At 51.2% G+C, this 23,821-nt stretch overlaps 1 protein-coding gene, 1 long non-coding RNA gene and 1 pseudogene across 2 annotated transcripts in view; 1 reads left to right on the forward strand and 2 right to left on the reverse strand.

The window, feature by feature from the left end:
- Positions 1–9,758, reverse strand: LOC139078250 (thyrotropin-releasing hormone receptor-like; annotated as a pseudogene).
- On the forward strand, positions 8,893–22,743 carry LOC139078251 (uncharacterized). Its single transcript, XR_011531127.1, has 2 exons — positions 8,893–9,151; positions 18,157–22,743. It is a non-coding gene; the product is annotated as an uncharacterized lncRNA (long non-coding RNA).
- The window catches only part of OCSTAMP (osteoclast stimulatory transmembrane protein), an 8,035-nt gene continuing 4,674 nt past the window's right edge, over positions 20,461–23,821 (reverse strand). The window contains exon 3 of the mRNA XM_008542495.2: positions 20,461–21,363. Coding sequence (XP_008540717.2) covers positions 20,881–21,363 — 483 coding nt within the window. The 3' untranslated portion in view covers positions 20,461–20,880. The remainder of the gene's footprint in view (positions 21,364–23,821) is intronic.

The raw sequence follows: 23,821 nt of genomic DNA on the forward strand, positions 1-23,821 counted from the left end.
TATATAAAGCATAATTCTTTTACAGATACATGTTTGGATAAAGATATGCACATTTAAATAGATATGACTGTAACCATTTAGATAAAATTTAGAAGGATATGCTCCAGAATGTAACAAGGGTAATCCATGGGATATGAGAGTGTTTAGGAGGAAGATAGAGCTTTGCTTGTGCATCTGTATAATTTTTCTATGAAGAAGTAACAGTTTTTCCACTTTGTACATGAAAGATCCACACAATGAAAGAGGAATGTAAAGGCATTCTTAGCCTATTAATTGCATTTGAATTTCAAGTGTGTGTGTGTAAAGAGAGATATAGAATACACACACACATAAAGGTCCTCATTGAGATAAGCACTGAAGAAAAGACTAGAACAAAAACATCAAATATTTATCACTTATAGGTACAGGTTTACAGGTAAATTTTGTTTTTGATATTAAGTACTTTTCTTTTCAAAAATTTCCTTAGCATTGCAGTAACTTGTCTGTCCTCAAATCATTCCTGCCATCTTGCCATCTGTACTGGTTTGCCGGGGCTGCAGTACCAAGGTACCACAGACGGGGTGGTTTAGACAACGGAAATGCCTTGTCCCACTGTTCCGGAGGCCGGAAGTCTGAAATCAGGGTGTCAGCGGGGCTGGTTCTTTCCGAGGGCCGTGAGGGAGCTCTGCCCCGTGCCTCTCTCCCAGCTTCTCACAGCCTCAGCTTCCTTGGCTCGTAGATGGCCTTCTCCCGGCGTCTTCACATCCTCTTCCCTCTGTACGTGTCTGTCTCCATGTCCAAATCCTCCCACGCCCTTTTCCTGTAAGGACACAGTCATATTAGATTAAGGTCCACCCAAATGACCTCATCTTAACTGAATCATCTGCGATCCAAATAAGGTCACATCGACAGGTACCGGGGATTAAAAGTTCAACATCTTTGAGGGGGACATGACACCATCCAATGATTTTCCTGATAGCTCTATTGGGATGAAATTAATCATGACCTCATATTTACTTTGATGTGTGTATGGGCATCTGTCTTCAGAGTTACTTGGGTAATACGACATAAGTGGGTCTCAGAAGAGGAGAACGCCGTGCACTAAATCTACGGCAGAGTCAGTGAATCTCAGGCTGACTCCAGCACACAGGAGATGCTCCAATAAACATTTGTTGAATAAAAGGTTTAAAAAAGAAAGGAGAAAATAATGCAAGAATGAGGAAGAAAACAGGGAAAGAAACAGAGAGGGGGATGGGGTCTGAGTTCTACAGCTTCCCAGGTCCCCAGCTCTGGGGCTCAATCCTGGCCAGCACAGAGGTCAGGGACGACCAGTTCCCAGAGATGATGAATAAGGCAGGACAGTCTAGGGGAGGGGAGGAGAGGGGAGAAGAGAGGAGAGAAAGTGGGATGGAGGCACGGAGGCTGGGGAAGAGGAAGATAGTGAAAAATGCAGTTTCCACTGTGACCACTAGGTGACAATATTAGCACGGGCCTGCAGCTGTCAACTGCCAGGATGAGCTTTGTCGCCCAACTGAAGTCTCCCGCTGCTATTAACCTAAGTGGACATCTGTTGGTTTTTTTTTGTTTGTTTTTTGGGGTTTTTTTTTGTCCTCCTGACATCCACACCACCTTTTTCTGATAACAAGCACTTCAATTTTCCTTTGGGGAACTATCTCACTCCCATTAAGGTCTGCCATATACACTCGCAGAGGCTGTGCACTGTACAACTCCAGCGGATCCATCCATTTGGACTGCTGAGTGATGCTCATGGGAATTGAGCAGTGCCCAACCTATAGAACTGTCAAAGGCAGCCATTGAACAATGGTCCAATAAGTCACCCATCTTACTCCTGGCCTGGGTGGAGCTGATTCATTCTGACACGGATGCCAGGAAGCAATTGCCCAGTAATTTCCTGCTATGGGGATCTTTGGAGCTATCCTGGTTCTGGTTCTTTCCAACTCCAGTGATTCCTTTCTGATTTAGTTAGTCAGAGATGCTTTCTTTTGCCAACAAAGAACCGCAACAAGCAACAATCTATACCTCGAACCTCCCTCAAACGGAAAGCCAGACCCCAGCAAAGGGTGTGGAGTACTAAGGTTAAAGCTGGTCTTTACTCATTATCCATTCATTTGTTCACACAGTAAATATGTGGGGTACCTGCTGGACACCAGGCTCTGTTCTAGGTTCTGGGATACAGCAGTGAAAAAGCCAGACGTGGGTCCTGCCTTCACGGGATCTGCCTACTCAGAACATCCACAGTATATGGATAATCACAAATAGCTAGAGTTCCAATTGTGAGAAGTATTGTGAAGGAAAAGAATGGGATGCTATGTGGAAGATATTTCAAAATAAATAGCATTTATTTTAGCCTTGCTATGTAGAAGCACTTTCCGTGCCTTATAACAATCACCAGAACAATGCTGTGGGTTAAGCACTACTGCAGGTCCTGTCTCACAGATGCAAAAACAAAGCTTACATTAAATAGAAACATATATAATTAATAATTTACAAATATAAATATAAGTGGGGTTTCCCAGGATGCAGAACTTTCAATACTAAAACTGACGCAGTCCTGGGAAAATGGGGACAAGTTGTCACTGTAATCAATATGTTGGCTAAGGTCGCACTGTTAGGGAGTGATGGGGTGGGTGCTGACTCCAGATCTAGTTTGAGTCCAAAGCTCATGTACACAGTGACCACCCCACGGGCACCTCAGATGGTGTGGGCCGTCTTTGGAGAAATGGAAGCGAGCGGGAGAGGCTGAAGGCAGGAGGTCAGAAAGGAGGCTGAGGCACTGGTCCAGCAAGGGATGGGAGTGGAGGTGAAAGGATGGCTTTCACTGTTCAGTAACTGTTTGGGTGTGAAGGGTGAAGAGGGCAGAAGAACTGGGATGACTCAAGGGTTTTGGCTCAGAATGGGGTGGAAGTGGTCCACGGGGAAGAGGAAGAACTCAGATTGGCCATGTTGGGTTTGCCATCCTGATAGAAATGTTAGGAGGCAGTTGGAGAAGAATCTCAATTAGAGAATCCTGGTAGCTTGGCTTGTCAGAGCCCAGAGATGCGTTAGAGATTTATGCCTCAGGATCAGCCAGAGTTCCTGGTTGCAAACAACAGGCACTGACTTCTGATAAAATAAGCAAAAAGGGGACTTGTTAAGAAGGATATTGGGAGGCTCGTAGAACCAAGATAGAATACAAGAGGCAACCGAGGTAGGCTGGGTAGTAGGAATCAACTGCAGGACCCTCTGGTGGGGATGCCACTGCCACCACTGCCCCAGGACATTGGATGCCACGCTGCTGTCTCCGCTTCCACAGCCACTGAATAACGGCTACCAGTGCTGCTGTTGCGAGCGCAAATAAAACACTCTCCCTGTGCATTTGTATCAGTTGCAGAAGAGTCAAGTCCTGGGAAGAGGCATCTGATGAGCTGCGCCAGGTCACACGGCCCACGAGCCCATGCCAGGGGACAGAGAGAGTGAGTCCCTGGCTTGTCAGTTTTCCTCTTGGGAGAAGGTGCCCTGCCTTCTAGCGACATTCACACAGTGGATGATTTCCCATATACAAAAAGGATGTTCAGATGCCAGGTAGCCAAAACGAATAAATGAATGATAATAAAACGTCTAGTATGACTCCTGCAGCTCTCAGATACACTCACGCCATTTTATAGAGGATGCTCAAAGCAAAGCCCTGTGGTGCAATGAGCAGAGTGGTCCAGAAGTTCTCCCGGGGGTGCCCGGACACTGAGCCAGCGAAGTCATGCAGCGGGAAGCGCTTCCCTCTTACCTCCCTTGAGAGCAGGGTCCTTTCCTCAGCAGAGGGGGCTGTACCTTCCCATGGTCCCCAACATCCTCAGAGCAGCTGGAGCCCCTAGGCAAACCCTGTGAACCACAGGCACCCCTCATCCACTCTGCCTGGGGCCCGGCTGTTAGTTGTGTCCCTTCCTGATGAGGTCGACCTCACATGCTCCCCACAAGAAGGCAGAGCAAAGAGGGGGATCCCTCCGCTGGAAGGCAACCTACCCTGCCTGTGAGTCCAGTCAAAACGGGGCCCTCATGCCTCCCTGTGCCATGATGGGAGAATGGGGGACTGTGCATTTTCCTCTATCCCTGACCCTCAGTTTACTATTTACACGATAAATCCTCTTACCTTAACCCATGCTGTGAGATATCTCTGAATTTTTCCTGAGCCCTATTCGACGACAAGTGGAGACCCCAGAGAGCCCCACCACGCAGAGCAATGCTTTGCCAACGTCCTACTTCAGACAAGGCCACGGAGCAAACCCCTTCTCCGCCCTACTCTAATTTCCCTTTCTGCCTCCTCTTCCCCCAATCAATGCCGCCTTCTTTGTCCTGGATCCCCTGGTACCCTAAATCCTTCTTTTTAGGGGAAAAGCTTTCAAGAACTTCATCCTCCACACTGAAGCTTCAGGGACTCAGTTAACTCCGTCTCCCAGGGAGATGTGCACATTTGGGAAAGGCAATGCTCAACAGCTTCAAATGCACCAAGAGAGAGGTGGTGGCATCCACGGAGAAACCGGAAGTAGATTGTCTGGGGGGAGGGAATGTCCCAGGTTCCCCTAAATTAAAACATGGAGATCCTGCCTGTAAGTGAGGCTGGTTCCACTAGCCTTTCACTCTCCTCCTTCTGCACACTATCAAGTTGGGGAGTCGTAGAAGCCTGGACACAGGACAGAGGACCAGAGGGCTCCGGCCTAGTTGAGGCAAGGCTGGTGCCCCCACGCTCCCACCTGGCTGCCTCCTCAGGCTGGTTGCCAGGATTCCAGCACCAGGCTGGACGTGTCCTGCCTCCTTCCCCTGTTAGACTGGGGGCTACCAAGAGCAGAGACCCTGTTGGCATCATTCTGTAGTGTTCGAAATGGCCAGCAGGCTACCCCAGATGTAGCAGGGCGTCAAGAAAGCCATGTGTCACCATTCAGAGGGCAGCAGCACTTGGTGCTTATCCTGGCAAAAAAAAGACCCGCTGAATTTTAGGAAGAGGTTCCCTCAATTCCCAGGAGACCCCTGGCAACTCCTCCCACCCTACCCAATCTCTGCTAATGTTCACCTGCCCAGGCTGCTATTAGGCCATAGAGTATTTTTGTGTAAATTATAAAAAGGTGTGCTTCCCTCTTAGATTCGTATATTTATTAAACTGGGAAGTTGTTTTAATAAATATACAAATCAAGGCCGCCTGTCAGGTGAACGGTGACCCCTCGGGTTGTGCAGTGCACAACCTGCCCACCTTTACCAAACAGCCCTGGACACCACTCTCTCCTCCAATAGCCATGTGTTCCCCAAGTGCACAGAGACCCTTTTGCCTCAGTAGGAATAAGGTGATGGGCCTTGCTCTGAGGCGCCAGGATCCCTTCCGTGTCTGGACATCATGCCCCCCGGTTTCTTCTAAGAGCCCAGTCTGTGTTGGGAACAGTCTTTGATGACACTGTAGTAAACAGGGGTGGCCTCCTGGGGCGGGAGCTCGGGCTGAGCCAGCAGGCACTGAAATGGCCCATGGAAGGCGTCCTGGAAGCGCTGGGACATGAGGGTGTAGACAATGGGGTTGACGGTGCTGTTCACGTAGGTGCAGAGGCGGCAGAAGAGCAGGAAGCCCAGGCTGAGGCAGGGCGGGCTCAGGCAGGAGTTTGCCACCACCGGGGTGTGGTAGGGCAGCCACAGCGGAGCGAAGAGGACCACCACCACAGCCAGCATCTTGGTGACCTGCCAGGCAAGACAGGAAAGAAGGACACATGGGCACCAAGGGAGAATTGCAAAGCCCCAGGTCTCTCCGCGAGCTTTCAAGAGGAGTGAGCCGAAGGAGCAGCCGGGCGTTTGCCAGGCTGTGCCCCCTGCATGCCCTCCCTTAAACTCCATCCACACCGAGAAACCTTCTCTGCATCCTTCCACGCCCTGCTCGAGTCACTTTACTGGGAAACCGCCCGCGCTCCAATCCACCTGCGAAGCCCTGGATGGGCCACCCAGCAAATTCATTAATCCACCAAGCCACAGTCTCTTCCCTCAGAAGATGGAGACACGGCCCTGCCCTCCTCACAGGTGGATGTGAGGATGGAGGAGTGAGTGCAGGTAAAGGACCGAGAGCAGTGCCCGGCAGCGCGTAATAAATACCATGTGGGCGACTGCTGCTGCCGCTAACACAGCCTCTACTGCCCTGACCATCACAGTCGCATGGGGTCAGAGCCGGGCAGAGCGAGGCTGGAATCCTCGTCCCCCCACTCACCAGCTGTTGAGCCTTGGACATGCCTCTCTGTCCAGCCACACACCCGCTTCTGGAACTTTCACTCCCGCTGCTCCCCTCCTCCTGAGGCTCCTTCCTGCCTTTGCCCACGACTGCCTGTGACGCCCTCCCCCCCACTCCTCCTCACATCCTGACTCTTCAGACCTCGGCCGCACTTCCCTGAAGCATCGACTAAGTAAAGCCTCCTGGAGGTGGTTCGTGCTGGAAGGGGTTTCAAAAGATGCACAGTTTCTAAATTCCAGAATGAAAATGCCACAAGGGGGCATCTGCCAACGGGAGAGAGGGACATCCCGAATACAGAGAGGCCAGCGGGCACCCAGGCCTCCCCCTACCCTGGGCACTCACTGGCCCCTTCAGAGACCAAACCTTGGGTGATAAAAGTTCTCTTACTGGAGCTTAAATAGCTCAAACAGCCCTGGAACTGGACCTGGCCGGAAAACCCTGGCTACACCCGATCAGCCCTGAGGAATAGGGAGAGACAACTTTCTCATCAAGAAAGAAGTTAGCCTGGAATGTTCCAGCACACGACTGCTTCTCAGAGTCCATGAATTTGGCTCCCATGCGCCACCTCTCCAAAGAGACCTGGCCCTGAGTCAGTAAACTTCAGTGCTAGAATACTCTCCAGGAACCGGAAACCTCAGGAATCCCTAGTCAGTCCTGACTCCTGGTTTTGCCAAATTCAGATTCAATTCCATCCCATTTTAGGTTCATTTGGGTGATAAATACTGGATGGCAGTGTGTGGGCTCTGGAGCCAGGTCCTGGGTTCAAATCTTAGTTCCGGCACTCACCAGTTCTGTAACCTTGGGCAACCCCTCTGTGACTCAGTTTCCTTACCTGTCAAGCTGAGACGGTAACAGTACATACATCACCGAGTTGTAAAAATTCATGAGGTTAACTTGTGACAAGTGCTTGGATCAATGCCTGACACACAGCTAATGCCCAATAAATGTTAGCCATTGTCATTATTGTTATTACTAATATCATTCTTATTATTCTCCACCTTGCACTCCTTGACATTCTGCTTTCATTTAATGCCTCTCCTCTGTTGCAACTGTACATTGCATTCTGCCAGGGCCCTCTTAGGCATCGAAGAAAGCTCAGTCCGTAGACCTCACACTATCAAAAAAGAAATTAATGCTCCCACAGAACAATAATAACAGGTACCATATATTGAACACTTCCTACATGCCGGATTTATAACATTCACTACCATCCATTGAGGTAGATAGGCACTTTATTCTCATTTTACAGAGGAGGAAATCACAGCTCAGAGAGGTGAAGTGACTTACCCAAAGTCACACAGCAAGACATTAGCAAAGTCAGGGGCTAGAACCCAGGTCTGGAATATTCTTTTCATCACCAGAAGTTTCACCTAAAGCATAGGTCAGGCTGGGGTTGGATCCCAGTCCTTCCAGTTTAAACAGAGTAGTAAATAAGCCGCTGGGAGGGAAGGAGGAGCTATTCGCTGGAGCCCAAGGTGGTGATGGGGCCAACGGCCAGAGATGAATATTTCAGACCTGCTCAGCCTGTGTCTCACCCCCTTTCCTCTAAACACCGCCTTGAGCTAAGGTGCCTGCAAGCAGGATGGACCAGAGGGGGTATCTGAGGCTCTGCAGGAGCCCCCAGCAGTGCACCCACCCTGGGAGGCAGGGAGGTGGCTCAGAGGGTCCTTGCCTGGCTCAGGAGTGACTCGGCCAGAACGAGGTATCCTCCCCTTTCCCCCAAAAGCTGAGGGTGGGGCGGAAGGCTGAAGATAAAGACCAGCCGGGCCCTGAGAGCTCTCCTCCCCACCCCACCCCATTCCTAGGAAACCCTTGGGAGGCCACACTTGTGGGGGTGAAGGATATGAGGAGTCCCCACACTTGGGTTCCTGCCCCAGCTCCCTTGCTGTCACCTTCGTCACTCCCTGGTCCCTTCTGGGCCTGTTTCCTTGTCCATAAACGTAGATATCAAACCTCCCCAACAGGGATGATATCAGGAAGGATCACAGAATCAGGCACACAGTAAGTGCTCAATAAATACTGGATCTCTCCTGACCTCACCACAACCCATGCCCCTCTTGGGGTCTCAGGCTCACCGGGTCCCTTGAGGCAACTTAAGTGTCAGATGGACACTTCGTTTTGCCGTCAGTAAAAGAGGAAAAAGGCTACTGTGTAGCTCCTCGTTGTGGAAGTTTAAAAACAAGCAACATTAACGGAGCATTTAGTTTGTGACATGCAGTGGGCTAAAGAATTTACCTAGTTAATCTCATTTCTCAGGATACTCCAACGTGGGCAGCTCTGCCATTCCGGAAACAACAGGAGAGGAAACCGAGGCTCAGAACGTTGATGGTCTCCATAGACACCTCTATTAAGTGGCACAATAGGGATTTGAACTGGAGGAGTTGACTGCAGAAGAGGAGCCCAAGCTTCCACCCATGAATCTGCGGGCTCAGCACAGGGGTCCCAGTGAGGACGGGGTCCCTACCTGCTTCCGGGAGTTGAAGGCGCCTCTCCCGCCCCGGGAGGAGAAGAGAGCTTGACCAGAGGGGCCGCCCTGGTGCGCAGAGCCCGAGCGCCCCGGGTCGCCAGGAGGCAGCGTCCCGAGGAGGAGGACCGGGCTTTGAGCGCGTGGAACACGGCGGCCAGGCCGGGGGCAGCGCGTGGGAGAACGCGGAGGCCAGGAAACAGACGGGCCCGCAGAGGGAACGCGGTACTGCGCTGCACCTGCACCCGGTCGGCGTACGCGGTCTCGTGCGTGTCCACCAGGAAGAGCCAGAGCACGCAGTAGGCGCCAGTGCCCAGCCACCCCCACGCCGCGATGCGCTTGGCCCGCGCCGCGGTGCACAGAGCCCGGGCGCGCAGCGGACGGCAGATGGCGAGGTAGGGCTCCACGGAGAACGCGGCGATGGAGCCTGTGGACGCGCTCATGCCCAAGTACTGCAGGTAGGTGACGCCCGGTCAGCCTGCGTGGCCGAAGACCCAAACCCGGGCCAACGCCGCCTCGGCCACAGTGGGCACTCCCGCCACAAGAGCACCAGCAGATCCGCCTCGGCCAGGTTCACCAGGTAACGGTTGATTGGTGGGTGTGACCAAGTGGCGGCTCCAGAACACCACCAGGACCACCATGGCGTTGCCTGCCACACCCACGGCACACACGAGGGGCACCAGGGTAAAAGTCGCCATCTGTACAGCCAGTGAAGGCCGGGGCATAGTGCCCAGGCCCGACGCATTCACGCGCTCAGGGCGTTCGGTGGGGTTCTCCATGCGCCCCTGTCCGCGCTGACCCCCTAAGGCCTCGGGGAGTTGGCGAATTCCTCCCAGCTCCAAAGGTGTCCTCCGGGGATCTGGGGACGCTCTTCGTGCGGGAAGCTGGGGGTCCCGCGGCTGTCTTCAACTGAACTGGTTTCTCAGCTCCGTGAAGTGTCTCATGCCGCTGCACGGGACGGTGGGGACTCCGAGGAATCAGGAGCCTGATTCGCTAACCTTTCTGTTCGCCCTCCTTTCCGCGACCACCCCTGGCCGGCTCCTCTGCCAGCGTAGCTGCTCTCTCGGATAGGGCTTGGCTGGTTCTGGTTGCCCCAGCGCAGCGCCAGTTCTTTCCCGCAGCTCCTGGCACCGCACCCTGGACACCCGGGGTAGGGTGGGGGGGTGCCGGCTGCCGTGGGGAAGGGATGCTAAAAGAGCAGAGGTTTCTGGCGCCCCACTCGCGCCCTTTGCCCTGGGCTTTCCCTCTCTCCCTTTCCCTTCCTCCCTCCCCCTCCCTCCCTTTCCAGAGTCTACAGGAGCAGCTGCACTGGGCAACCGGGGAGGAGCCCCGGGACACACTTCTGTAATTCTGTCCTGTCTTCACTGGCAGAAACCTCAGCCCTGCTGTTGAGGAATGGGGAACCGAGGCCCAGAGCTGCGGGGAAAGGAAGGAATTTGCCCATCTAGACTCGGGCTGGTCCTGTCTCCTCCTAGACTTTTCACCTGCTTGTCACCTCATCACTTTCTCCTGCTTACCTTTCCCAGCCTTCTTTCCCTCCTCCTGGAGAGGATCTTCAGTCTTAGAGGACGGGCCCCACCCCCACAGGAACTCCTGCCGTGTCTAAGACTGTGCCACTCACGAGGCACAAACCAGCTCGGGGCATTTAGCTCTGTGCCTGCTGCAGAAAAGCTGTGTGATGATAGTGGAATGACCGAAAGAACTTGTTTCTTCACTGGAGAAAGCTTCCTGAAGGTGGGGTCTCATTGACCCTCCTAGAAGGCATAAAGGCTGCTTTCCAGGGGGCCCGGCTCTGGCCGCACGGGGCAGGTGCTGAGGGATTATTCAATGCGGATGATGCATCAGTTACGCTCTCTGAAAATTACTTCATCTGTGAAACGGAATAATAATAACAGGATTCACCTCTGAGTGTCCTTGAGAGGCTCACATGAGCCCTGTGGGGAAAACCCATGTAAAGTGCTGGAACTGTGCTGGTCTGTGGCAAAGGGTGAATGCACTAGAGACTGCAGTTACTGTATCTATGTCTCTCTCCTCCCTCCTTAAGGTCTGAGCACAGTTTGGACCCCAAACTCACAGTCTACAGATCTGATAAGTGGGCGGGAAATGAATGAGAGGAATCTTGGCAGGAGAGTCTTTTGGGGGCACCAGTCAGGGTCCGGGACATCCCGCCTTGTCAGCCTTCATAACAAAGGATGATGTGTGTGTGAAGCACATGTTATCACCTGGTGATGCTGTGTGTGCTTTGCATGTGTTAATTCACTCTGTGCCTGCAACATCCTATGGGGAACGAATCATTAGATCCCCATTTTACAGACAAAGAAACTGAGGACCTGAGCAGTAACTTGCTCAAGGATACTTAGGTTAGTGTGTAGGGGGGGCTACTGGGATTTGAATCCAGTCATTTGGCGGTGGAGTCCAAGTTCTTACCCACCACACTACACTTCCTCTCAGCATTACCCTCCACCCCAACCCTAGCTGTCCCTTACTCGGCTCTTCCCAAGTGGAAATGGACTAAGTGTGTCTAAAGTGGAACTCACTTTTCCGTATCCCACCTCATCCGTCTCTCGTCTTCCCCACGTCAGTGAAGTCATCTTGGCCAAGGCACCAGTTGCGGAAGCGTCTACCCAGTTGATAGAGTCAAATATTCAGGAAGTCTTATTTCTCCTTCACCCCTGACATCCAATGCTTAAGCAAGTTCCTGAATTCTACCTCCAAAACACACCTCAGATTAATCCACTGTTCACTGCAATGTTGTCTACCAACACTTTTGTCGACCCATCCCCTCTTGTTTGGACAATTGTAATTATTTCCCAGCGGGTCTCTCTGCTACATTTTTGCTCCTAACTCCACAGTTAATTCTTCATACAGAACCAAGTGATCTCTTAAAAATAGAAGGCACTTTTCTGCTTCCGCCCTTCGATGGCATCCTTCCACACTCAAACTGATCCACACTCTTTACCGAAGCCCCAGAATGCTCTGCGTGATGTGGCCCCTCCCTGCCTCTTCCTCTTGCTCCTGATGCTTCACTCATAGCCTCCATCTTTCTATTCAGCCCACATGCTGTAACGGGTTGAATAGCATCCCCCTAAAATTCGTGTCCACCCAGAGCCTCAGAATGTGACCTTATTTGGATGTAGGGTCTTTGCAGATGTGATTAGTTAAGATGAGGTCATACTGGATTAGGGCGGCCCTAAATCTAATGCATGATGTCTTTCTGAGAATGGAGAGGGAGATTCAGCCACAGAGACACAGAGGAGACATTCACAGGGAAGAGGGCCATGTGATGATGGAGGCAGAGATGGCAGTGACGCAGCTACAAGCCAAGGAATGCCAAGGATGGCCAGCACCCACCAGAAGCTAGGAAGAGGCAAGAAAAGATCCTCCCCTTGAGCCTTCATAGGGAGCACGGCTCTGCAGACACCGTGACTTCTGACTTCTAGCCTCCGGAAACTGTAAGAGGATAAGCTTCTGTTGCTTTAAGGCACTCAGTGTGGTAATTTGTTACCGGAGCCCTAGAAGATGTAGAGTTCCTTCCTGCCTCAGAGCCTTTGCACTTGCTGTTCCCTCTACCTGGAATTCTCTCAGGCTACTCATCACATGGCTGGTTCCGGCTCATCCCTCAGGTCGCCACTCAGATCTGTCTCCTCAGAGATGCCTCCCTCAGCCACCCCAGCTAAGGTCACGCCCCCAAATTACTGTGAACCGTGACTCCTCGTTTAATTTTCCTCATAGTACTTACCACCCTGAAATTATTTTGTGGGGTTTTTTGAGGATTTATTTGTTATCTTTCTCATCGCAACAGAATGCAGGCTACATAAGAACCACAGCTTTATCTCCAGTACTCAGACAAGTACCGTGTCCATGGGAGGAACTCAGTAGATATTCGTTAAGCAAACCAATCAAGCAAAGGCTCAGAATGGTTGAAAAAGAAAACTTACTGAGTGTCCCACAGTCAGGCAGTGGCAGAGCTGTGCTTTAAACACAGGCTGTCTAACTCACCACCATTATAGTACATAGTACATGATAGAAATAAAGGACGGAATAAATAAATCCATGCAGGACAATACATGACTCTCACGCGCAGAATTCCTCAGGATTTATGTAGCTCCTCCTCCCTTGGGGGCTATAAGCAGAGTCACTGGATGGTCCTTCTGCTTGACTGCCCACCATCACTTCCATCTGGACAAGTAATTTAAGCCACGCGTTTCACTCTGTTTGCCCAATACCCACAAAAAATGCATTTTACAGAGCATCCCAGTATTCACATACGTACATTCACACGCACATACGTAGAGCTGAAACGAGTTTTACAAAATTACATTTATGCTTCCTATGAGCGATGTCTGCTGGTATTTTCTATTCTACTTCATTTTTTAGAAATACTGGTTACACTCTGCTAATTTGGTTCCTGATCCCCGGTGGTGACAAATGGCTCAGCCAGTGTTGGTCATCCCAATTCCCCTTACCAAGCGACGGGGCTGGGAATAAACAGGAGACTAATTCTAGTTAATGAGTCATGAAGGGGGGGGGATTGTAGGAGGGCTTCTAGAAGGTTCTATTCTTATGTGGCCAGTTGAGAAGGAAGGAGAGGGAGAGATGGAAAGAGAGAGACAGAGAGAGACGGAGTCAGAGAGAGACAAAGAGATCCTGCGCATGCGTGCCTCGGAGAGGGCGTGCCTCCGTCCAGGAGCTCTAAAGGCCTTTCTCCCTGACCTTCCTCCCAGCTTGGTGGAGGAGAGATTGAGCAGTCATCCACGCCACTCTCAGGGGAGGGCTCCCACGGAGAGTCTGCTGCAAACACTCCAGGTGAGGCTACAGAGGGAGCAGGTTGGGTGACTTTGCCCCTGGGCATCTGGGAGCTGGTGCTGGGTGCCTACCCTGTGACTGTCCCTGCGGCCTGCCTCCAAGGGGAGTCATTGGAGGTACACACAGGAGCCCCCTGCAGCCAGATGGGGCTATCGCTGTTCCCAGGAGGGCAGCCGTTCCCTCTCACTCCTGTTTATTATTGCTCGAGGAAGCTCCTCCCAGCATGGGGCTTGGCCTGCTGGTTCTGCAGTTCCCGCCCCTTGGCTTCCTTCAGATAAGCAGTGGAGGCAGAGTCCCTGAGAGGTAGTGAGATGCCTCAAAGCCACCTGCCCTCAGGGAGAGAGCTGGGGTTTGAATGCAGCTCTGGCCGACTCAAAATCACTTGGCCGTGCTCCATGGATTATTTCCATGCCTCCTTCCCTTCCTTCTGGAGCGGCATCTGGAGAATGCCATCAGAGCGGCAGCCTCTGCCAGCGCGTCCTTCCAGCGGAATTCGAATCCTGGTCTTTGAAAGCTGAAGGCATTGTCTGTCTCCGCCGGCTGCGCGGCGGCAGACTGTATTTTTCAAGGAGTCTCCAAGGATGTGTTCCACGTTCTCTTTTGCAAGCTGACCTTGCCACTCCCAGTCAAGAGGCGGAGTCTATTTCTCACTCCCTGAATTTGCATGAGCCCTGTGACTCCTTTGGTGGAAGCCATGCTGACCGGCTCTAGATTCAGCCCTTAAGGGGCCTGGCAGCTTCTGGGCCCCAAGTTGCCATTTAAAACATTCAGGCTGCTCTGTCTGGGCCACGTGAGGAGGCACCGAGCCCCAGACACTGCGAGTGGAGAAGCCGTTGTGGACGGCCAGCCCAGTCAAGCCGTCAAATGACTCCAGCCCGTCACCCTCTGCCTCCACCTGTCTGAGGAACTCCACGTGAGGCCCGCCCAGCTGAGCCCAGTGAACCCGCACACTGTGAAAGACAATAATAGATTATTGTTTTAGGGCCCAACGTTTTGGGGCAGTTTGCTCCACAGCAGTAGATAACCAAGAACACCCACCCTACGACAAGATGAGTCTGTAATGGAAAAGGACCAGACCTCACGGATTCTGTCCCCCAGTTTAGGGATGTTTTGGTTTGTCTTTCTTCTCCTTAGTGGAGCCAAGGACGAGTCAGCCCTGGGACTTAGGCATCAGGACCCCCAGTTCACACCTGGGAAAGCTGAGAACCCACGCAGCTGAGGAAACTGTCGAGGTCACGGAACCAGCCAGTGCTAGAGTGGGGACTGGAACCCAGCACTTGAACTCATTTCCAGGGTCACCTCGGCATTTCTAGGTGGGCAGCGGTGGGGGACGCAGCAGGGGACTTGGCCTTCTCCTTACCTGGGACCTTTCCTTCCTGGCGCTCATCCCAAGGAGGGTCCTGCGGCCGCCAGCAGAGGGCGTCCGATACTGTCAAGTTTCCAAGTCCTCGGGCAACTCACCATCTCTAACTGGGAGACCACAGGGCTCTCTCCACCACCTCAGTCAAGGGAAATTAGCACCCCTCTTCCCACCTCACTTGTTTTGAAGTCGGGGAGTCTTTCTTGGGTAGGAGAAAGGTCAACATTACCTTTTATGACACAGGGGAAATCCCATAATCCTCTCTGAACCTCAGGTTTCTCATCTGTAAAATGGGTACCACAATGGTCCCTTTGCCTCCCTCAGAGGGCCCTTGGAACAGAAAGGGGAGCAGGTAGCACCACACGGAGGTTCCAGCCTGTGTTTTTCAAATTTTAGGCCAAAGACTAAGAAGATCCTGAGCCTGAGCGTGGGATTGTCAGCAGGGCTGGAATTAGCCTCCACTTTTCTCTGTCCCTTTGGGCCTGGCACCCAACCTGCAGCCTGGTGAGGGGCTCCTGAAAGGAGCTAGGGCTCAGATGAGCTATCTAACAACGTTTCCGTGCTCTCTTCTGTCCTTCAGCAGCATCAAACTTGTCCCCACCTTGGTGCCTTTGCACTTGCCATCTCTCCTGCCTGGAATGTTCTTTCCCTTTCTCTTTGTGTGTCTGGCTCCTGCTCATCCTTCAGATCTCAGCTGAAGGGACAGGTACTCAGAGAAGTCCTCCCTGGCCACCCCATCTGAGATTGCTCACACCACCTCCCCCTTTGTAACACTTCTCTCAACATGAAATTATCTTGTTTCTTTATTTTTTTTAACTTGCTTGTTGCCAGTGTCTCGTCTGGAGTGGAAGCTCCATGAGGAGCTCGGGTGCCCCTTTCACCACTGCACCCCCAGAGCCGTGCACAGGGCTTGGCAGGTGGTAGGTGCTCAATAAATATTTGTTGAATGAATGAAGGAAATGTTGGTGAAAACCAAGCATGGGTAAGGGCTATGCGAGAGCTTCCTCCCATCTTCTCTCCCGGGGATGTGAGGACGGTCTCTTATCCCATCGGCAGGAAAAGAATGAGGCTCAGGGAGACTCAGTGATGGATTCCACGTCACACAGCTTCTGAGCGGTGGAACCTGGACTTCAACATGGACCTGTCTGACTGCTAATCGTACGTTCTTTCCAGTATATACGGAGGAGAAGATGCTGTCAGAGCCCCACCCATGTCCCCTTGGCACCTGCTGTTCCCATACAGGCTGCTGGTGTCCAACTGTGAGCGCCTGGGACTGTACTGAAGGTTTTCTCTCTCAGTGCAGGCAGAGGGCGGGCTGGAAGTGCCCCGAGAGTTACGTCCCCAGGAGCAGCCCTCAGCCAGCCAGGGCGAGAGTTTGAAGATAAATACCCAGACCTCCTCGCCCCACAGGGGGCAGCCATGAGGCGTGTTCTTCACCGTCCCCCAGAAGTCCCCGAGGGACTGAGTCTCAATTGCCCACGCAGCCGTCTGCTCATTGATGCACCCTCAATTGGCTGCTTCTCCTTTCTTCTCTACCTCCCCATGCCCCTCCTGGTGCTTTCTGGAATCACCTCCCAGAGAAACTACTGCACTGACATCCTCATCTCTGGGCTGGCTTCTGGGGGATCCCAGCAGTATTGCTGCATAATAAATTACCACAAACGAAGTAGCTTAAAACAACACACATTTCTTATCTCACAGTTTCTGAGGGTCAGGACTCTGGTTGTGGCTCGGCTGGGTCCTCAGCTTCAGGGTCTCCGACAGGCTGCAATCAAGACATCAGCCAGAGCCGGGGTCTCATCCGAAGACCCAGCTGGGGAAGGATCTGCTTCGAAGCTCACTTAGGCTGTTGGTGGAATTGGGGCCTGTCAGACTGAGGGTCTCAGTTCCTAGCTGGCTGTCACCACAGTCACCGTCGGGTCCTTCTACGTGGACCTTTGCAACATGGCAGCCTCTTCATCAAAGCATGCAAGCCGAGAAGAAGGCAATAGAGAGAGTCTGCTAACAAGATGGAAGTTACGATCTTACGTAGCCTGATCACAGAAAAGACAGCTTATCCCTTTTACCATATTCTGTTAACTAGAACAAGTTCAGGTCCTGCCTGTTCAAGGGCACAGCTAATGGTGTGCTAGAGCCTGCCCATGCCAGCTCGTGAGAGCCAATTGTGGGCATCTCTTCCCAAGCCCACTTCCAGTGACTTCGCGTGGGTCACTTGAAATCGCATGGTGGCAGTGTTTACACCATGGGAATCAGCCAACACTACAAACAAGGGCGTTTTTTTAGAATCAGTTGGATTCGACTGGAATGGAACAGAACCAGACATGATTAAATGGAATAGAATAGAATAAAACAGGATAGAAAATATCGAGGCGCATTGCACAAATTAAGAATAAGTGTTTTTCACTAAACTTTTATTTCAGATACGTGCACGTGTGTGTGTGTGTGTCTACAGGGTTGCAGAGAAAAAGATATTTCACCTGCGGATGGAGGTCAAAAAAGTTTCAAAGTCATTATTTTGGCATGTCTCCCCAACTACGGAGGATGGAAAACTAAAAACGACGTTTCCAAGGATGGCTTGCAGCTGGGCGGTCCGTGCGGTTTAGGTTCCACCGATCAGACGCACCTGTGCGAGACTTGGATGCTGGAAGGAAGCAGAGGCACCATGTCCGCTGCTTCTCTTTCTGCAGCAAATAGAAATAGAGCCTCAGAGCCGGGTCACTGTGTGGGGTCATGCAGGCTGCAGGGGCGCCCTGCACATCGACTGGGGGCCGTGTTCCCGTCACCTGTGATGTGAACAGCATCCCCAGCCGTATGATGCCGCAGCCCTACTGGACGTGTCGGTGGACTGTATTAGTGGAGATCTCAGTGTCGCAGCTCTGGCTCTTTGCGGGGTCCAGAGGCCAAGCATGGGGCATCCACGTTTTGGTGGGATGAGTTTTGCACGTGCAGCCTGGTTCTGGTTGTGGTGGCATCTTTCTCCTCGTGGACACAGGCCCAGGTGGTGCATTCTGAGAGCTGGCGGTTTGAGTGGTGGCCTTCTGATTTCTTAGCTTCCTGATTATAGCAGAGCTGAGCTCCCTGGTTGAGCTCATCCTGGGGCCTCCTTCCAACCATTTTGTAAGAACCCATTTCCCCGTGTTTAATCTCCTCTGGCTTAACATATCTAGAGCAATGTCTTTATCTGTAATTAAACCCTGGCTGATGGGGCCCCCAATTCAGCTCACATTAGTGCTTTGTAAATTAGGTCAACTTAGAGTTTCATATTTCTTTTTGTTTCCTTATTTACCCATTACTCAGATTCTACACAAAGAAAGGCCTAGAAGCTGACCCAACAGGCAAGAAAACTTTCTTCTGGAAGTGTAGGGGTGATGATGAAAAGATCACAAACTCTTATTCTATATATTTTCCTTATCTTTGTCACCGAAGAAACAACGAAAAAGACAACCTCGGGGGTTTACAATCATTATACAGGATTTGTGTCCTCCAGACCCACACTAGCCGGAATTTGAAGAGGAGCACAGGGCAACAGAGGAGGGAGAAGGAAAGTCTGGCCCAGAAGAACTCCACAGCCTCGCCTGCTCCTACCCCCCTGCTGGCTCAGGAGGGGCTGCCCACATTCCTTGGGCCGTGGCGCCCTCCTCACAAGGACATCACCCCAGCCTCTGCTTCAGTCTTCATGTCGCCTTCTTCTGGCTTTGGCTCCCTTGTCTCCCTCTCATAAGGACACTTTCGATTACATTGGGCCCACCCAGATAATCCAGGAAAATCTCCCCATCTCAAGACCCTTAACTTAATCACAGCTGCAAATCCCTTTTGTCCTGGAAGGTGACATATTCACAGGTTCTGGGGACTACGGCACGGACAGCTCTGGGGGCATGATTCTGCCCACCATGCCTGTGGTCCCGAGGGTGCTGGCTTTGGGAGACGTGGAGCCGTTGTGCGGCCTGGGGCCTGACGTGATTCTCCCACGCGCACTGGCTGTTACACTGAAACACGTGACAGGGGATATAGTTCTCTCTGCTTTGTACCTTCCCCTTTGGCCATAAACTTGACCCAGAGCAGGCTGCTGCCAGTGCCCAGCGCTTCCTTTCTGCAAGCCCCAGATCTGGGCTCCATGAAGGAGCCAAGACCAGAGACAGCAAGTCTAGCTCCAGATAGCTGGCCATTCAGCTAACTTTCACTGAGCGCTCACTGTGCCCCAGGCGCAGCATGGGTGCTAGACATCCTGCGGAGGGCCAGACAGAGAGCACGGCGCATACATCCTCGTGGCGATGACATGAAACACACCTGCAAGCAAGCAAAGAGACAGCTGAAGGTATAAATGCAGATGGAAGATAATAATGGATATGGGCATGATAAAACCCGTAGACGTGATAAAACCCTTTGAGATGATGGATCAGGGGTCAGCAAACATTTTATTTAAAGGGCTGGATATTTCAGGCTTTGTGGGTCTTGCAGTCTCTGCCTCAACTCCTCAAATCTGCCATCGTTGCAAAAGCAGCCGGAAACAACGCTTAAACTAAAGGGCGCAGCAGTGTTCCGCTGAAGCCCCACTCACACAAACAGGTGGCCTTTGGCCCACGGATTGTCACTTGCTGACTCCTGTGATCGAGTGAAGCAATGTGGGATGGGACAATATTAGGCAGAGTGGTCAGGGAAGGCTTCTCTGAGGAGGTGGCATTTGAGCTAATACCCGAATGATGCAAAGAAACCGGCCATGCCAAGACTTAAAAGAAGCATGTTCCAGGAAGTGGGAACATGAGGGTGCTGCCCTGAGGTACAAACCGGCCTAGTGTGTCTGAGGAGCTTATTAAGCCCATGCGGCCAGGGCAGTGGAGGGAGGGAGAGGCTGGGTCCGTCAGGGCTTTAGTGACCCAAGGTGCCTCACTCAGGCGCCTGGCAGGAAGGTGATCATAGTCTGAAAGGGCTAACTAAAGGGAGTTTAATGAAGGTCAGAGGTGGGGACCTGGTTAAGGGAAGGATGCTGACGCCTCCAGAGGCTAGCAATGGTGGAAGCTGCACCCTTCCGGAACCCGGGGGGAGCTGTAGCCATGGGAGGGGGGCCATGGCCAGACACGCTGTGGCTGTGGGTGACAGAATGTGACGTCTGCCGAGTAAGAGCCCAGAGGGTTGCAGGAATAAGTGTGCCAACCCTCTCTGCCTCCCCAACCTGGGATCGCCCGCTGCACCCTCCCACTGGCTGGGCCCAGCTAGAAGTCAGAGGGCGAGGGAGCCAAGGTGGCAGATTCACAGAGGTCAGACTCCTGGGAAGAGGGTAGGCAAGAGAAGGGCGGAGAATGATCTGGAGGGAAAACCAGGAAATGCCAAGCCCACAGGGCGGGGAGTTGCGATTTTATTAAATAACTTCCATAGGGTTAGATTTCCCAGATAAATTACGGGTTACCCAGTGGAATTTGCATTTCAGATAAACAACAAATATGGGTTTAGTATAAGTACATCCTGGGGACATACTTCTACTCAACCCTTATTTATCCGAAATTCAAATTGAACCAGATGTCCTGTATTTTTATTTGCTCAACCTGGCAATCCTAAATGGGGAAACTCTGAAGGAATTTGAATCAGAGGAGTGATACAATCTAATTTAGGATTTAATAAATACTTTTATTTATAAAATCAAGAAAATTTTAGCTTATTGTAAGTTCAGAGGATTCAGGGGCACATAAATAAGATCCAGGAGCGTTTGGATGCGTTTGTGATGCGAAGTCTCTGTCTAGAGGTAAAGCAGCGGATGCGGACGCAAGGCTTGACCAAGCCCCCAGCGGCCTGGAGCCCCGGGAGCTGTCCCCGCACTTGCGTGTCTTCTCTGCATAGTTCTTCTCTCTTCATCGAGGCCTTTTGTGCCCAGTATTTCATTCCTCCCTCACCGTTCCCATGTGGAAAGTAGGTCTCATCGATTGTTATCATATAGTCATTATGCAGATATAGAAACCAAGGCTCAGAGAGGTGAAGCAACCTACCCAGGATCACACAGGGAGGCAGCAGAAGGACCAAGGTTACAACTCAGGTCTGTGCAGTCCAAAGCTCTTTCCGCTGTGCCCCCACTGCTCTCTGTTCTTCCAAGTGTCCAGTGTGCAGTAGGCCTGTCTCTCCAGGCTGGGTGCTCGCTGGCAGGCCCTGCTGTCCGGAGCACGAAGGAGTCCCCTGGGGCAGCTGCTGGCCTTGAAGCCTGTCATATCTCTGCTGCAGCCGGGCGTGAAGGTGGCGGATCCGCCTTGCCTCCTGGGTGGGGAAGAAGGAAGCAGCGATGGTGTGGCGCAGGCGGCGCGCGTAGGCCTGCAGGAGGACCGTGGAGCAAGCCCCGAGTTGCAGAAGGCCCGCAGCCAGGGGTGCAGCCAAGCCGGGGCGCCGGGCGGGCAGCAGCGGGCAGCTGGGGGCCGTGAAGCGGAGCTCCCAGTGGAAGGTCCTGTGGGCAGACAGGGAGGGGCTCTCCGGGGGCGGCTGGTTGAAGAGGAAGGAAATGAAGCCCAGGACGGTGTATGCAGCCTTCAAAGAGGAGAAAACGGCCACGTCAGCAGACAGACAGACACTCCAGCCATTCCCTGCCCGCCCCAACTTGCAGATGCTCACAGAGCTGGACCGGTCCAACTTTCCCCGCCTTCATCTGCAAAATGGGCACAGAAGCAACTCCTGCCTCCTGAGGTTTGAGGAGGATCAAATGAGATCAGGAGTCTGAAACAGGCTTTTTGCCAAATAAAAGGTGCCATACAAATGCTATTTTTATTATACTCTCTTTGAGCAGAATACTTCAGAGAAAACAAATGAATGCTCGCAGGCATCCACGCTTTGCTGAGCCCTCGGTGAACACGGTAGATGTTCTATTCCATCAAATAATCACAATCCTATGAGGCTCAGCCCAGCAGGAGCCTCGTTGAAAAGATGCGGAACCTGAGGTCACACAGTGGGTTACGTGTGGCCAGCCCAGGGGTCGGTCCCTGCAGGGCCGGGTCTCGGTATCCTGCTCATAAGTATAAGCTCTACAATTTCCACAGGGTGCTCTGGAGCCAGGAAGAAGGGTGTCCAGAAAGGAGGGATGTCAGAGGTTAATCATCTGAACTTGGAGGCAGACTTATTAGGCTGGATCCTGGTTCCACCCAGGTTCTGCCCGACTTCTCCGTTAGACACAGTGCTGGGGGTCCATGGTACCTTTAGGGACCTATGAAAATATTCTATTTTCTTTTAAAATCAGAATAAAAATGAGTTTTTAAGTTGAGGAATATGTTTCACTCTCTAATAGGAATATATTTGTCATTATCCCAATGCTGTCATTAATATTTTTTACAGAGAAAGGCGTCCATGTAAGTAAATGTGCCTGGGGCCCACAAAAGTCACAGCACAGCCCTGCCACCCAGGTTGGATGAGTTTGTGCAAGTCCCCTAACTTCTCTGACCCTCAGTATCTTCATCGGTACAATGGCAATGATAGTACTTTCTATCTTAGAGGATCGCAGTGACAATTAAATGAACTATCTTATTTCATCAGTTCTGGGATTCTTTTTTTTTTTTCACATTTTAATGTCTTTGAGATCAAGATGTGTCTTCATATCAATATGACTTGCAAAGTGGTGCCAATTCGTGCTTGCTGAGAGGGTCAGAGGGTGCCAGTATCAATGCTTGCGGGGTTGGTATCTGCAGCTTGCGAGAAAATGCTGGAAATGATAATGGGGCGTCACCAGTGCTCGAAAGGCACAGAGAACAGTATTGGGTGAAAAGCCACAGACACTGACAGCGCGGCCAGAGTCACTCAGAAGAGTCAGGCTGGATGGGAAGAAGTTTTAGGGAAATCTTCACCTAAGTATTTCGCTATGTGTCTTGCTATCTGTACATGAGAAAGATATGTTACAATAAATCTATGTTAAATAATAAATGAGCTATTTTTTTCTAATTCTAATTGATAAGAAGGCTAATTGATTTCTAATAAGAACTCTGACAGAACGCTAAATGATAAGAAGGCATTGTGTCATGGTTTAATTGGCAGCATTTTCTTTGCTAACGATACATAAAATGAGGACATGAATTGCAATCAGTGGCATCTAAGATTTGCTGAAATACAGCAAATCAGGGAACACACTTGGGACATTGCCACATTTCTTCACTTTGCTCTACAGTAAGAAATGCATTTTACAGCCCCTTCCAAGCACAAATAATATTGTGATTGAAGAAAAATTTCATAAAACAATGCATACCCTTATCACCTATAATATACTCTAATAAATATCTAGTCTGTTCTATTTCATTGGGAAAAAAAAAAAAGCTGACCATGGCCCCTAGATTGATTAAGTTGATTTCATGCCGTTTGAAAAAAACACTTTCCTAGTCTACAATAAGTACTCAATAAATATTAGCTATTAGTATTATTAGCTCAGAGTCTGACACTTTGGTATGTTTTATGCAATGGACTTTTGTGTGAAATCTCAGCATTTAAAATAAAAAAAATACAAAGATTTGTGGCCAAAGAAAAGATTGAAAACCACGAATCTTGATGAGATAGTAAATATGTCCAATAGTAAATAGATAGCAAGTATTTTATATATTACCGTTAAAATAGTAAATATTTTAGGCTTTGCAGGCCATACGTACCCGTCGTAACTATTCAACGTCGCTCTTGCAGAGCAGCCACGGACAACATGGAAACAAATGGCATGGCTGTGTTCCAGTAAAACTCAATTTACAAAATCAGGAAGCCCGCAGGATTTGGCCCGTGGGCCGCAGTTGGTGGCTTCCTGGTCTAGCCTTTTCCCAAGACCCCTCCAGTCTGATATTCACAGATATGAGCTATTAATAATAGCCAGTATTTATGAGCCATCTCCTAGGTGGCCTGGAGCTTACCAGGTCCTTCTAGAAACCATCACATTTGAAGACTCACAATAACCTTGTAGGGTCAGCAGGATTGATCCAACTTGTGCAAGAGAGGACATGAGGCTAGAGCAGGCCGCCACTGTGAA

Source organism: Equus przewalskii, chromosome 21 (assembly GCF_037783145.1).
Source record: "Equus przewalskii isolate Varuska chromosome 21, EquPr2, whole genome shotgun sequence".
NCBI lineage: Eukaryota > Metazoa > Chordata > Mammalia > Perissodactyla > Equidae > Equus > Equus przewalskii.